General features: G+C 37.3%; 2 protein-coding genes across 4 annotated transcripts; both read right to left on the minus strand.

Moving 5' to 3' along the window:
* On the minus strand, nt 1-1,694 carry LOC125202433 (uncharacterized). The gene is made up of 2 exons (XM_048100828.2): nt 768-1,694; nt 1-549 (listed from the first exon to the last, which is right to left on the minus strand). The coding sequence occupies exons 1-2, from the start codon at nt 1,463-1,465 to the stop codon at nt 468-470; spliced, it is 780 nt and encodes a 259-aa protein (XP_047956785.1). The 5' UTR covers nt 1,466-1,694; the 3' UTR covers nt 1-467.
* Nucleotides 1,695-3,750: 2,056 nt separating this feature from the next.
* Nucleotides 3,751-7,992, minus strand: LOC125198040 (putative inactive receptor kinase At5g58300). Of its 3 annotated transcripts, none has more exons than XM_048096503.2 (3): nt 7,501-7,992; nt 4,783-6,102; nt 3,751-4,658 (listed from the first exon to the last, which is right to left on the minus strand). In XM_048096503.2, the coding sequence occupies exons 1-3, from the start codon at nt 7,508-7,510 to the stop codon at nt 4,039-4,041; spliced, it is 1,950 nt and encodes a 649-aa protein (XP_047952460.1). In that variant the 5' UTR covers nt 7,511-7,992; the 3' UTR covers nt 3,751-4,038. The 3 variants fall into 3 exon arrangements, with proteins under 3 accessions (XP_047952460.1, XP_047952459.1, XP_088921678.1); XM_048096502.2 differs by having other exon boundaries at nt 7,498-7,992; XM_089065552.1 differs by having other exon boundaries at nt 4,783-6,104; nt 7,613-7,717.
* Nucleotides 7,993-14,964: the final 6,972 nt, after the last annotated feature.

Below are 14,964 nucleotides of genomic sequence, written 5' to 3' on the forward strand. Positions count from 1 at the left end.
AGACATTATAATGCGTAAATTAAGTAATGGAACCGCAGACTCAAATGTCATATCAATTGTCAAAGAATTACTGTGACACAATCAAATAAATTTAACCAAATTAATAGTACTACGTTTACTTTTCCCCGTGTTTAACGTTATGAAGTTATGTATACGCTCACTAAAGTTTTACCTTGCCTAATAATCTACATAAAATGCATTTTGAGAAAAATGAGTTAGAAACCAAATAATACTAAAAGACTACATAGCAGTCATATAAAATGCAAACCGATATTCAAACTTGAAAACTAGCCAAAATGAATTACACAACAATTTAGGTGGAACTATAAAATTTAAGAGTGCAATAACTTAATTGGTATCCAATTCTATGATCAATGAGTAAGTTATTTTTTTCTCTTGAATTACAATGTGCATATATATCCAAGTCTTACCAACTAATGCATGGTTGATCCTTATTAAAGAGTAGACTAGAGACATGATGGATCAACCTGAGTTCCAACGTAACACTCAAATGCTGGAGTCTTTGACACGTCATTTTTCCCATGATTGCTAAAAAGAAAAAAATAAATAATACTAATAAATCTCAATAATTTAGCATTACTTTATTATCGCAAAAATTGTAGCAAGAATTATTAACCTAAAACTACCTATTTAACTATTTTATTCATTTTCTTAATTTACTCATTCTATATTTTCACTACTTAATTATAATTTTTTAAAATCGCTCGTTTAAAAGTAATTGCATAGAAGAATAAGAAAAAAAATACCTTCCATACAACTGATTTTTGCAGCGGAATTGACGGCCGGCGTCAATTTCCGACTGCTTGACGTTCCGGCACTCGATTTGGAACATAAAACCCTGCATTTTATTCCCTCTGTGGATCGCATCGATCCGCCCTTTCACGTACACATCCACCGCCAGCGCGTGCGCCTCCGATTTGCTCCACAGATCCCGCCCCGCCGCCGCCGAGTCCTCCATCACCACCGCCACCTCCACCGCCCTCGAATTCCTCGGCGCCTGCTGAAATTCCGGCAGCCTCGCGACGCCGAACCGAATGCCGCTCGCCTCCACGGACGCGATCAGCTTGCTGTACATCAGCTGCGTCCTCTTCCCGCCGTTGGTGGCGTTGAGGAGGACGGTCAGATCCGCCGTGGAATTCGCCGCGACGAGATCCACGTGGATCCGCTGGATCCGCACCTCCGGCATCTCCCATCGGAATAGAAGGCTGTAAATTAAGCCGGTGAAGAGGATGATTACGACGAAGAGGAAGCATAGGCCGCAGGCGAATCTGCAGAAGTAGCAGGGGGTGCACATCCGGCCGCAGAAGCGGCAGCCGCGGCCGGCGGAGGCTCGCTTTTCCATGTCGCTGGCGCTGTAATCGCAGCGCCGCTCCTTCGGGGGCAGAATCGTTTCCTCGTTAAAGGAAACGCGGCGGCTGAAGCTCTTCGTAGCTGGAGCATCCATTGCATAATTACACCAACAAATTCAAATTCAAATTCAAATTCAGATTCAATGGTATACTACTTCACTAATTAAATTCAAATTTATCCTTCACTTGATACAACTATACTGCTAAATGTAGTTGATTGTTTCTTATCATCTCATAATCACAGTCACAATCACAATCTCAATGAACAAAATGACTCCGAATTTTAAGTGAATTTTTATGGTGAAAATCATTTTTGGATTTTGGTCCACTGTTTGTCTTCTACTTTTCAACTGAACTACTATTATTGGTTTTGCTCTATATATGCTGCAATTAGTTAATCAGTCAATCACAGTACTCTGTTTCAATTTTTGTGGATGGATTTCATTATTCCTATACTAAAAGCAAGTTTGGATGGACAAGATTGATTATACAATATGAAAAGCTCATATAACTGTCTAACCATCCAACTAATTCACAAAGGAGCTTAAGAGTGTCCATTATAGATGGCTAGGCCACAAAATCGTGGCTGGGCCACCAATGCCCATGTTTCCTACTATAGTGGAAATGGTCAAGCCACCAAAAATTTTATTTTTTCCATTTTGTTTATATTTTAATTCTACTACAATAATAATTGAAAAAATGCATACGAACTAAAATTAAAACAAAATCTTCGTTGTATTATACAAAGGGGTAAAATTATACAACGGAAATTTTCGACTTCTAATAAACTACTTTCCCAACGCATATCATGCTCTACGCCCTCCTCCCCTACGATTCCAAACCTCTTCTACCATATCAGCATGCAGTGTCGTATGTGATGTTTCCCTCCGCATATCGGCGAACCGTTGGATCAAGTATGCATCACTACGCGGTACACCCATCTGCAGTGGGGCGCTTGCAACACCGTGACTCGTACTTGCACCCTCTTCCGGTGCTCAGTTCTCTGCAGAATATCCTTCGTCCTCTATTATCATATTGTGCAATATGATACATGCATACAATATGGAGGCGACATCATTTTCGTGTCATTGTCGAACCGGGCACCGAAGAATGGCCCATCGCGATTGGAGGACACCAAAAGCACGCTCAACGTCCTTCCTAGCACTCTCTTGTTTGGCTGCAAAATAGGATTGTTTCGGCCCAACCGGCTGCCGGATCGTCTTGACAAACACGGGCCAACGAGGGTATATCCCATCGGCTAAGTAGTATGCCTTGTTGTACTGCGTCCCGTTGGCCATGAATCTGACCGTCGGACCCTCACCCCGACACTCATCATTGAAGAGATGGGACGAATCTAGTACGTTGATGTCGTTGTTCGACCCTGCGACACCAAAATAGGCATGCCAGATTCGCAGTCGGTAGTCAGCAACAGCTTCCAGTATCATTGTTGGGTGTCTTCCTTTGAATCCAGATGTGAACTGCCCCTTCCAAGCAACCGGGCAGTTCCTCCACTCCCAGTGCATGCAATCGATGCTGCCCATCATCCCCGGAAAATTATGCACTCGCCCATGCATATCTATCAATCTCTGGCACTCATCGGCATTTGGCTTCCGTAGATACTCCGGACCGAAGATGGCCTGGATACAATTACAAAACTGCCTCAGCGCCGTCAGAGCAGTTGTTTCACCCAACTGTAGGTATTCGTCGAACATATCAGCGGGTCTGGCATAGACAAGCTGCCTAATTGCAGCGGTACACTTCTGATATGTCGACAACCCGGGTCGGCCGCTAGCATCATTGCGCAATGTGAAGCACCTGTACTGCTGCGCCAATGTATTCGCTATATGGATGAATAGCCGTTGCGACATTCTGAAGCGGCGACGGAAAATCTCTGCTGGGTAACGGGGGTTATTGCCAAAGTAGTCTTCTATCAACCGCTGGTATTGCCCGACATGGTCACGCCAGATGGTCCGCCGATGATAGAACGGGCGAACGAACGCCGCCGCCGCCACCGCCGCCGCCTCTTCCTCTTCTGCTTCCCGTTGCACCTCTTGAACGAGTTCATCGAACTCCCTATCCACCAATTGTTGGAAATCATTGTCGGAACTTATTTTTCAAAAGTAGAATTGGTGATAAAATGAAAAGAGTGGAGATTGGAATGGTGTAAAAAATTGGGGAAAAATGGGTATATTTGTAGAAGTAATTAAAAAAAAAAAAAATTTCGGAAAAGGGGAGCTGCGGCTCGTGGCCGGTGCGAGCCGTGGCCAGGCCACGATCGTGGCGCGCCCACGTCCAACCCCCCTCCCCCCGCCGCGGCTGCCCACCCCCCTCACTATAGGGTGCTATAGTGGACACTCTAACAGAATCTTCAACCATACACTTGACACACAAAAGTAAAATATTTCATTCAATAATTGGGAAACAATTTGTAATGTAATATACCTGTTGAAGTTAAATGATTGTACAAAGAAACAAGGGCAAATCTCAACAGTTGTTAAAGGAAACATAAATGAAACTACAAAATTACCAAATTCATTGACACATTCACACTCTCATTAAACATGTGCACCTCCGGCCACCGGCTCCAAGTCGGAGCCGAGTGTGGTGCCCGGGGAAGCGTTAAAAATCAAACCTCATTCTTGAGCTTGAACAAGAAGAATAGGATGAATCAAGGGGTCTGCACGTTAGACTTATTTTCATCGGAAGACGGCCGGTTCTCGGAGTCTGACTGCCGGACCTCCTCGACCATTCTAACGACGTCATGCATAGTGGGGCGCATGTCCGGCACCTTTGCAACGCAGGCCATGGCAATCTGCAGCATCTGCACCATCTCTTCCTCAATGTTCTGAAACCTCATGAGCTCAACGTCAAAGACCTCGGCCGTCCACTCCTCCCGGACGACTGACTGGACCCACCGGGGGAGATCAACGATGTCGTCCCGTGTGGGAGACTGGATCGGCTGCTTCCCCGTCAGCATCTCTAGTAGGATCACTCCAAAGCTGTACACATCCGATTTGTGAGTGTGCTTCCGCGTCTCGATGATCTCCGGCGCCCGGTACCCCGCCTGACGCGACGCAGTAGCCGGGTAGTTCATAAGAGGGGCGAGGCCAAAATCGGACACGCAACCATCGAGATCTTGGTTGAGGAGGACATTTGAGGACTTGATGTTTCCATGAGTGAATTTCGCACCACCAGCGGCATGTGCGTGCGCTATCCCTCTCGCAGCGCCGAGGGTTATCTTCACTCTTGAATCCCAATCCAGTGGAGCTCTCCCAGAAGCCACATTTCCTGTTTTTATAGGAATAGCAAAAGCAGACAATGAGAAAAAGGGTGTATCTAAGTTTACTTCTTATTGTCAAAACTGTGAGAACTCTTGCACTGATCAAATTTGAGAGAGGGAGAGAGAGATTACCATGCAATAGACTTGCCAAGCTACCATTGGGATAGTAATCATAGACCAAGAGCTTTTCATCCTTGGAGTAATAGTAAGCGCGTAAAGGGACGATATTCGGGTGCTGTCCGACTCTCCCAACTACTTCCATTTGCTGTTCGAAGTCTTTCTTCCCGACGATGACCTCTTTGAGTCTCTTCACAACAACGGTAGTCGACTCCTCCAGCACTGCCTTGTACGCAGTCCCAAAGCTACCCTTCCCTAGCACTTCGGCCGATGCCCTCAACAAATCCTCGAGATCAAAGTTATACGAGCACCCTTCAAAGAAAACTAGTTTGTTTTTCTCGGGTTCTTGCACCCCGCTGCCAAACTCTTCACTTGGTTTCTCGGGTCTCCCGACACCCGAAGACTTGATCTTGGGAGCAGCGCCTTCTTCTCTCTGCTTCCTCTTGCAGCAGCAGAGGAATGAAATGAGAGCCACGAGAAATAGCAGCACTGCACCTCCAACTGCAATAGCAATTATAGCTCCCAGCGAGAGTTTCTTCGTGGGGGCTTGTCTCCCCGTAGGCGGAGATGGAGCAGTGGGGCCAGGAGAAGGTGGAGAAATAGGGGAGCAAGGATTGAGAGGCAGTCCACATAGAGTGTTTCCAATGAACGTAGAATTCGGAAAGTTATTTAAAGAAGAAGGAATGCTACCATTTAGTCGGTTGTAGCTTAGGTTGAGACGCTTGAGATGTGGGAGGTCAATATCGGGAATAGGCCCCGAGAGTGAATTGTTTTGGAGGCTCAATGCTGTAAGATGTGTCAGGTTCTGAAACGTTAGTGGAATGCTTCCAGTCAATGAATTGAATGAAAGATCCAAAACTGCGAGCCGGGGAGGGAGCAAAGATGGGATTTCGCCAGAGAAGTTGTTGTTTTGGAGGAAGATATAGCGGAGGGAAGGGAGCGAAAGGATATCAGAGGGAAGGCTACCACTAAGGCGATTGGAACGGAAGCTTAGAACCATCAAGCCATCGAGCTTCCCGATAGTGTCTGAGGGAATTGGACCAGTAAGTCCAATGCCTGGAAGGCGTAGACCAACCACACTATTTCCATCTGCGCTGCAATTGACTCCTGTCCACGATGTGCAGATAGGAGAACCAGCATTCCAGTTGAGTTTCCGGCCATGAGGTACGGCTGTAGAGAATGCCAAAAGGGCTTGACTGTCTGAGCTCAAGTCTCCCCATGCCGCGGGAAAAAGAGCCACAAAGATCAAGAGATTACATAGCATTACATGGGAAGAGCAGCACTTCATTAGAAAATTCACCCAAGCATTCAAACAGTCCGAGCAACGAAGTTTTCCTGAAAGTAAAGCAAAATTAGTTTGTGAAGTAAAGACAAAAGTAAGAAAAACTACAGTCAATCCAAACTATAAACTTTAAGCAGCTCGTTGATGAATAAAGAAACTAAAAGAAGACGAGAAAACCCCTTTTCTGCACGAAAGGCAGTGCAATAGTATCAAAGATTACAGTTATAAACACTAAGTTTCAAGGAAATCGAAGAGTCACAATGACGATCACATCTTTCTTAAAAAAGGAAGCATCTCATATGATGTGGCACTTTCAACTCGAGACATTATTACGTTAATGCAGTGACAAAAAGACAAGGCTGTCTGCTAGAGGCAAAACTCACAAAGCACACATGGTTTAATAAAGTAAGAATGTTTTAAATTCCTCATTGTGGCCAAGATGGTTTTAAAAAACTCCCCTTTGGCTACCTAAAAAGACCATTTGGTGCTAGAATCCGAGGTATCCATCACACTCAACACATCAAAGGCGAAGCATGCTGTTGACAACACATCTCTATAAAAGAAGAAGTTGTGGAAGAGCTGAAAATGAACCCAAGCACCAAAAGGGAGAAAAAGGTGTGGCAACAAAAAGGCAAAGGCATGCAGTCTTTTTCCAACAGTCTTGTAGCTGACTCATAGTAATTTAACAAGCTTATTCAGTAAGAAAGTGGATTAGCAACTGCAGCTAGTGCTCAGAAAAGGAAGAGGAAAGGGGGAAAAAGCAGACTTAATCATTAACCAAATTTTTACATGTACATTAATGTGTATCAGTAAGTTCACAGTCTAAAACAACAAAATTCAACTTCCCCATTTACATGCATCAATATCCATGTTTGGTAGGGGTGATAACTCATCTAGGGATGGAAATCCATGAACAAAAATGTCAGTTTTGTTCATGGATTTCCATCCCTAGATGAGTTATCACCCCTATCAAACATGGCCTTAATTTGAAGCATGATACCACAAACAAGATATGCAGAGTTTCTGTAGAGTTGAGAGATCTGCACTGGCAAGGTTTAAATCTCACACACACAGAGAAGGAGAAAGCAGAACAAAAGGAAGAAAGGCATGAAAACAGAATCCTAGAGATTATTCTTGAAGAGAATTACAGAGTAAAAAAAGGAGCTTTATAGGTTAGTTGTTAAACAATGTAGTCCCATTTTATTTACAAAACAGTAATTCTAAGATTTGTGAATTGCAATTGACATGGAGGGAGGCTTCTGTTGCATCAAATGTAGCAAAAAAATTGACTTATTCAGTAATTATTTAAGCAAAATAGAACTAACATAACAACCTCTGAAGCAAGTACAAGTCTCTCTGACTCAGATCTGCCACTGAACATTCTTGCCTACAACTAACCAAATTGGCAATAAACACACACAGAGCTAGAGAGAAGGGTTTTGCACGACTACCTCGAAGCATGCCGAGGAGCCCAGAAAATTCTAAATTCTCCAGCCAAGAATGTTGAAAGAGGGGTGCCTTTTTATTCAAGAATGCTGGACTTGGGAGTAAAAATCTGATCTTTTTCTTCCAAACTTCAAATGGGGGCTGAGAGTGAAGTGGAGCTCACATAATAAGCCTGGCTGAAGCAGCAGCATTTGCAACTGCCAACAATTCACACCATGAATTGGTGAATTCTAAGATCTGGGAGCGTAAATGTAGCAAGAAATTATTTTTAGCACAAGTTTGAGCAGGGAATTTTTTGGGGTTCTTGATAGTGAGCTGGAAACTGGAAAATGGACAGGTAAGAATTGAAGAGGGGGAGAGAGAGAGTGTTCTCTGAGGTGGTCAGGTGGGCAAGAGTTAAGTGAGTGAAGTTGATTCACCTCAACCACTTTAGAGTGAGGTGGGGTGGGAGGAGGAAGAGAGGAGATGGAATGAAGTTGGTGAAGGGTAGGATGGGGTTTTACTGTTTGTGTGTGAGTGTGTGACTGTGTTTTTGTGTGTGTGTGTGTGTGTGTGTGTGTGTGTGAGAGAGAGAGAGAGAGAGAGAGAGAGTTTTCAGCTGAAAATTGATAAATTAATTTTGGACAGCGTAAAAGAGTAAAGCCATGATCTATCTGTCAAATAATTTACACTATTTTGGATCTGCAGTATATTTCGATTGTTATTACCTTCACTACAAATATTTTGGAAACATAAATTGGTTGGGCTTAAATCATACAATTAATTAGATACTACTATTTTTGTTCCGTAGTAGTGAAGAAATTTTTTTTTCTGATACAGAAATTAAGAAAAGGGTGTGTATGTATTAAATAAAAAGATAATAAAGTAGCAAAAATAAAAAAATAGACATAAAAAGGTAAGAGAGAGCGAAAAATAAGTGAGAAAATATATGTTGACTTTTACTAAAAAGGAATATGACCCCACTACTATAGAACGTACCAAAATGGCAAAATGACTCCACTACTATGGAGCGAATGAAGTATTAACTTTTCTTATCTATTTTATCATCTTTTCACATAACTTACTAAATAAAAAATTTATTTTTCTAATTCTCATATTCATTATATATATTAATCCTATATTACTTTATTCGGGACGGATGGTTCATGTAGTCTAACTTAAATATACTCCTATGTAAATAATATGATCAAATAATAGTAGTGTTTTTTTAAAAAAATATGTAAGCTAATACTAATATTTTATGGATATCCAATCATACTATACATAATTAAGAATTAGGGGAAGGTACATATATACTTGAATAGCTTTGAAGGTAGAAAGTTTATACTGTATTGATAATACTATCATTTTAAAATTTTGGTATTTTTTTTGTGAAATAAGCTTCAAATTATTGTAAAAACTAAAGGTCCTATATTTCAAATGTTGACAATAGGGATTGTTAGACAGAATATATGGTCAACGCCATGAGATACTCAAATGATTTATACTACTATATCATACTCCGTATTTAATTTTAGTTATTTAATTATCTTTATTTTTTTTGTTACAGACATTCATGCATATTCCTACAATATCTTAATTTTACCCAAAATTAATCTATCTATATGGTAATAGTATAAATTTTCTTTAACTCAACTAAAACACTTTTATTAAAAATTTAGACAAATAGATATTCATAAAGGTGTTTGTTAGGTATAAAGTGACAAATAAATTAAAAATATATGTTGACTGTGATATGAGTGGTCGCATTAAAATAAAATAACTTAATCGTGCTGCATATTGCATGGAAAATGACGTTTGTATTTATTTGATTTTGCGGGGACTTATATATTAATCCCAAATATTTTGCTGTATATCCTTTTAATCATTTGGCATGTAGTATTATTCTTTTATCATTGGGATAATATTAAAATTTAATAAATGACCTCCTTTTTTTTATTGCTTTCTCGGTAGCATAGGATTACTGATAAATTTTAAAGAAAGGATTTCAAATAGTATTGCTTATTTTGGTAGTGATGATAAAGTTAAATGAACGAAAAAAATTCAAATCCTTTTTTCTGAGAAAGGAAACAGTTTAAGCAACTGAAATTTTGTTATTGCTTGATTATCTGATAGTGTATCCTAATTTGGCACAATGCGAATTTTGAACGGACCTAATATACTAGTACTATATAATTAAGAAATTCAGTAAAAATTACAAATTACAAAAATTGAATAAATGTATTTATTTATTTTTATACATATCACGAGTACAGCACGTGATCATTTAATAGGTTTATGATATTTACTATATACACATAAATACATACTATAGATGACCTGTGACCAATGTGCATTTGATTACTTGTTCATCTGAGCATACTTTTTTTAAATATAGTTTTTTATTTTAACACCTCGGATATTATAACTTTCAACACTATCATGTGTAAAGCTTCATTTGTTCTTTCATGTTTAAATTAAAAGATAAGGAAATCATTGAGGCACGTTGCCAAAAATAAAAGTCGTTTGAATTAAATAAAGCCAATTGTGCTCCAAATAAATTGTAGAGGTTCAGACTAGCTTACATACTGCATCATGCGTGACAATATGTCTAAACTACTGAATTTGTAGCTTATATATTATATCATGTGTAACAATATGTCTAGACTAGCGAATTTTTATTTCTATAGTTCATACAATCATATTCATATTCATATATACTACTGAATTTTTATTTCTATAGTTCATACAATCATATTCATATTCATATATACTACTGTAGTACATGCTGTCAAAATTCTTGGTCAATAAGAGATGGAATATATGGTTGGCATTTATTTCTTGGTCCGCTAATATTAATACGAAATAAGTAGTCACGTACACATTTAATTTAATGTTCTAATGGTACATTTTTTCAAAGCCATTATGTTATGCCACTCGATGGGATGAAATCCTTACTTTTCTACAAAGTACAACAAGTGTGATTCTTTTCTTTTACATGCTAGTATTTTTATTTTGATTGTACTTATAATATTCTATTTACACACTAAAATATGAAGTAGTACTATAAAAGTCAATTAAACACCAAAATATAAGTCAATTACATTCGTAAATTAGTATACTTGCAGATTAAATCATCATATCAAATTTTACGCGCATATTTTTTCTCAGTATTCTTATTTTAGCACGTATAGAAAATAGAGTTAACTACATATTTAGGTCATATACTTGTCACGGTGCACGTTTGAGGTCCCTATACTTGCAAAATATCAGTTGTGTTCTATATACTTGTACTTATGCACTTTTAAGGCTCTTTCACCTTTTCGACCTTTTTTCGGATGAAAACACTCCCAAATGGGTAGTGGGCAATTCTGTACGCTATTTTCTCTCTTTCCTCATTCTTTTGATGTCAAGTGGTTGATCAATATAAGCACATAGCGTAAACAATCAATGTCGAGAGTAAAACGAATCAAAATATTTTTATCACATAAATCCCAACATGTGTACATGATCATCACTGCAGAATTGAGTAGCATCCATAAATTTGAAATGAAAGCACCAATTAGTAAATACAAAACAGAAAATAAAGAAGAGATGGATAAATAAGGATAAATAGGACAAAAAACTAAGTTCATGTCAAATTCTCTTAGTAGAATGGTTCTATTTAGGACCTCTAATTTTAAATTGGGACATCAAGATGTTTAGAAGTGTAGTTATTATATTTAGACACATAAATTAATATTTTTAACTGTCTTAACAAATATCCTCAGCCGTTCTAAATTTTTTGTGGCGATCCCTTTCACCCATATCATTGAAAGCATAGATAAATTAGTACTTTATAATTTATTCAAAATAGCAGGTCATAAAATCCAATTTTACTGGAGCTTAGTAATGATGTGTGCTATACTGAATTTCATGAATATTTTATATAAACTTAAAATAAATCAAGTAACAATTCAAAAACAAATAATCAATTTTAAGTTTGAGTTTGACAATTATCGCAGCAACCGTTTAATTTGATCATTTCTGATTGGCGCAAAATGCATTTCAAAAAAGAAAATAATAGATGTTTCATAAGAGTCAAACTACCGATAAGTACAATAATTGCATTTGTATGTTTAATGATAAAGGAACATTATGTCACAAAGCTTCTTTGTGTCTGAACACATCATGCTATATTTTGAATTTTTTGGGCACTATCACAGTTAGTGTATAACAAAAAGGATATAGGCCGAACTACGACGTCAACATAATTTTTTTTTTTAAAAATAACCGAGAATTTTATAAAATTAAGAGTAAAGGTCAAATATGGCCCCTAACATATGATCGTTTTATTAATTTGGTCCTTAACATTATCTTTTTGATTATTTGGTCCCTCATAAATAAATTTGGACCCGAATCGGTCCTCACTTAACAGAACCGTCAAAAAATACACGATGACCGCAATTTGACTATATTAAATTACTAATGTTAATTAAGTATACCTAATTGTAATTCCTTTCCTATTAGCAAAATTGGAAAAAAGATAGTATCAATTGCAAAATGAAATGAATAATTTGTAATTTAATAGGAATTAAGAATTATAATTAGATATAATTAATTACCATTAGTAATTTAATATAGTCAAATTGCAATAACCGTCTATTTTTTGACGTATCTGTTAAGTGAGGACCGCTTCGGGTCCGAGTTTATTTGTGAGGGACCAAATAATCAAAATGATAATGTTAAGGACCAAATTAATAAAACGGTCATATGTTAGAGACCACATTTGATCTTTACTCTAAAATTAATATATGGACGAATTTGACCAAAATTACCATAATTTTGAAGCAAAATCCAAATTGCCTAAAAAGTATAAACAGAGAGATATTAGGTGTAAAGAGCTGAAGGTGGAGGCCCAAGCTGAGATACCTCTATTTTAGAAATCTTAAATCTTGGCTTGTCTCACTAAACAGTCTCACACAAATAATTTTATATAGATAACACTATAAAATATGAAAATCCACGCACCATAATCTAAGATAGTGACAAAGCAACAACATATCACAATAGAAAAGAACTAGTGTATATAAAATGGTCTAATAATATAGAGTGGTTAATGCAAAAGGTTAAAGATATTCAATGCGAAACTGCGTACAACTAAAATGGGCTTAAGCTCCTATTGAATTGAATATTTTAATACTCCCTCGTCTTATTCAAGATGGTCACATTCTTGAGTGGCATGAAAATTTAGGAAGTGTTGTTAGGTGGAATTAGGGATATCAATTGGGCTAACCCGCTCGGATTCGGGCCAACCCACTCAGGTTGTCGGGCTATTTCGGTGTGGGTTATTTGGGTTGTGAATTTTTCGGACTATAAATTTTCAGCCCTAGCCCTAAATCTTCGGGTTTCGAGCTAACCCACGGGCTATTCGGGCCAAAAGTGATCTTATGTGTTAATTTCTTTCCAATCCAATATTCTAACTTAAAAAAAATATAGATTGTAGCAAATAGTAAATTGTTATCAAAGTGATAAAGAGTAATAAAATAATAACAATTGAAGATTGAAACAAAATACATAAACATATCAATAATTAGTAGAACACGTGAATCTGACTACAATTCAATGGAAACCATGCATTTAAAAGGAGCTTAATGGCATTCTTAATTATATACCCCCAAAAAAATTCTAAGTAGTTAAAAAAATAGTATAGATAGTAGTATGTCAAAAATAAATTTTATGAAGTTGAATGATATTCTTCTACATCAATAACTTTTGAAGCTTCAACCGGATCATTCTCTTCGAGAGGAAAGACGTAATGCAACATTTAATATGAGTAAATATTAATAGCATCTATATTCCATATAAGTATATACTTCATATTACCATATAAGTAATTACCATATATACTTCATATAAGTATATAACCCAAAATTTTAATTATATTTTTATTTTAAATGCTCAACCCATGGGCTAACCCGCAACCCACCCGGGCTAGCCCGCATAATCCGCTGACCCGAACGGGACAGCCCGTGTAGCCCTATTCTGTATCTGAGTTGCGATTTTCCGGCCCTAACCCTATACTTTTACCTGATTATTCGGGTCGACCCGCGGGTTCGGGCTAGATTGACATCCCTAGGTGGAATAAAGTAGAAAGGAAAAAGGTAGTTGAATATTTTAATAAGGGGAGAGGAGAGAGGAGCTTATTTCCAAAAGTGGAAAATGGTCATCTTGATTGAGACAAATAAAAAGGAAAAGGTGTTTATCTTGAATGAGACGGAGGGAGTATTTTTATATTAACTATTTAAAAAATATATCCAAATTTTATACAAATTATTATACAAAAGCTCTTATTAATAATTTAAATTACTAAAAAATAAATTTTTAGAGAAAATTTTGAAAATATAGCCCCTACTAATACCGTTTCGTGCGTCCGCCATTGAAGATATTGGGTTCGAGTACAACATAACACAAACTTTAAATCTATGTCTATTTGCTTATCCAAGAAAAACCCAAAATTTGCACAATTAAATTGTCTTAATTTAAGGAAGAAAAAAAAAACCGAAAAAAACAAGAGCTCTACATGATCCCACCATGTGTCAATGTTTCTACTATAATATAGTACATAAAAATAATAGGAAAATGTAGAAAGCAAGAATATAGTATGAAAGAATACTCTCCTACCACAAAATAACAACGAAGTTGAGACAGAATGAAATTTAATGTCCAACTACCAAAAAAAAACAAGTGGTGCGGGCAAACAAAAAAGTGAGTGTAATACAAAAAGGTCTACGTTAAGGCAACAAAGAAATAAACAAAAAAATTCAAGAGATACATCATATACAAACACAAGCACCCAATTTTGTATTTGCAAGTTTCTCATTAGTCTGTAAATAAAAATAAATAAAGAATGCAATTGCCCAATTAATATGGACCTACTATATATTATAAATATTTAACATCCACCAAATTGACATGTCACAAAATATGGTCTTATCAGTACCTACTATGCTTTACATGAAACGTTACACATCATGATTATTTATGGATGAGAAAGAACACAATTCACGATCTGCAATTATATGTATATATATGCAAAATTCATTGGTGTTAGTATTATTTTGAAAGTGCGAAAATTGGGGTGTAAGATTATTTTTTCTCCGGACAATAAAATATAAGATCTAGATTCCAAATACAATATAAAAAGAAAGCATTAATCCATATACTCAACTCACTAATGTATGCATCTCTAACCCAATTTAAAGAGAAATAAATGCGTTACTTATTATGCTTATATAGTTGATAAGCATGTGATGATATGATGGATTAAAAAGATGAATATCCACCAACTGGCAGCTGGAAAGACTAATTTAGTCGTATGGAAGTAATTTTAGAGAATTTATGTCATCTCTCCCTAAAAAGCCCTAATGTCAACAAACGATTTCGAGAATCTTCTAGACTATAGGCCCCATTTCTTCGACCCGCTGATCATGACGATTAGTGTTCGGAGG

This window comes from Salvia hispanica, chromosome 2, assembly GCF_029641045.1.
Source record: "Salvia hispanica isolate PSC_SH4W2 chromosome 2, Shi_PSC_v1, whole genome shotgun sequence".
Classification (NCBI taxonomy): Eukaryota; Viridiplantae; Streptophyta; class Magnoliopsida; order Lamiales; family Lamiaceae; genus Salvia; species Salvia hispanica.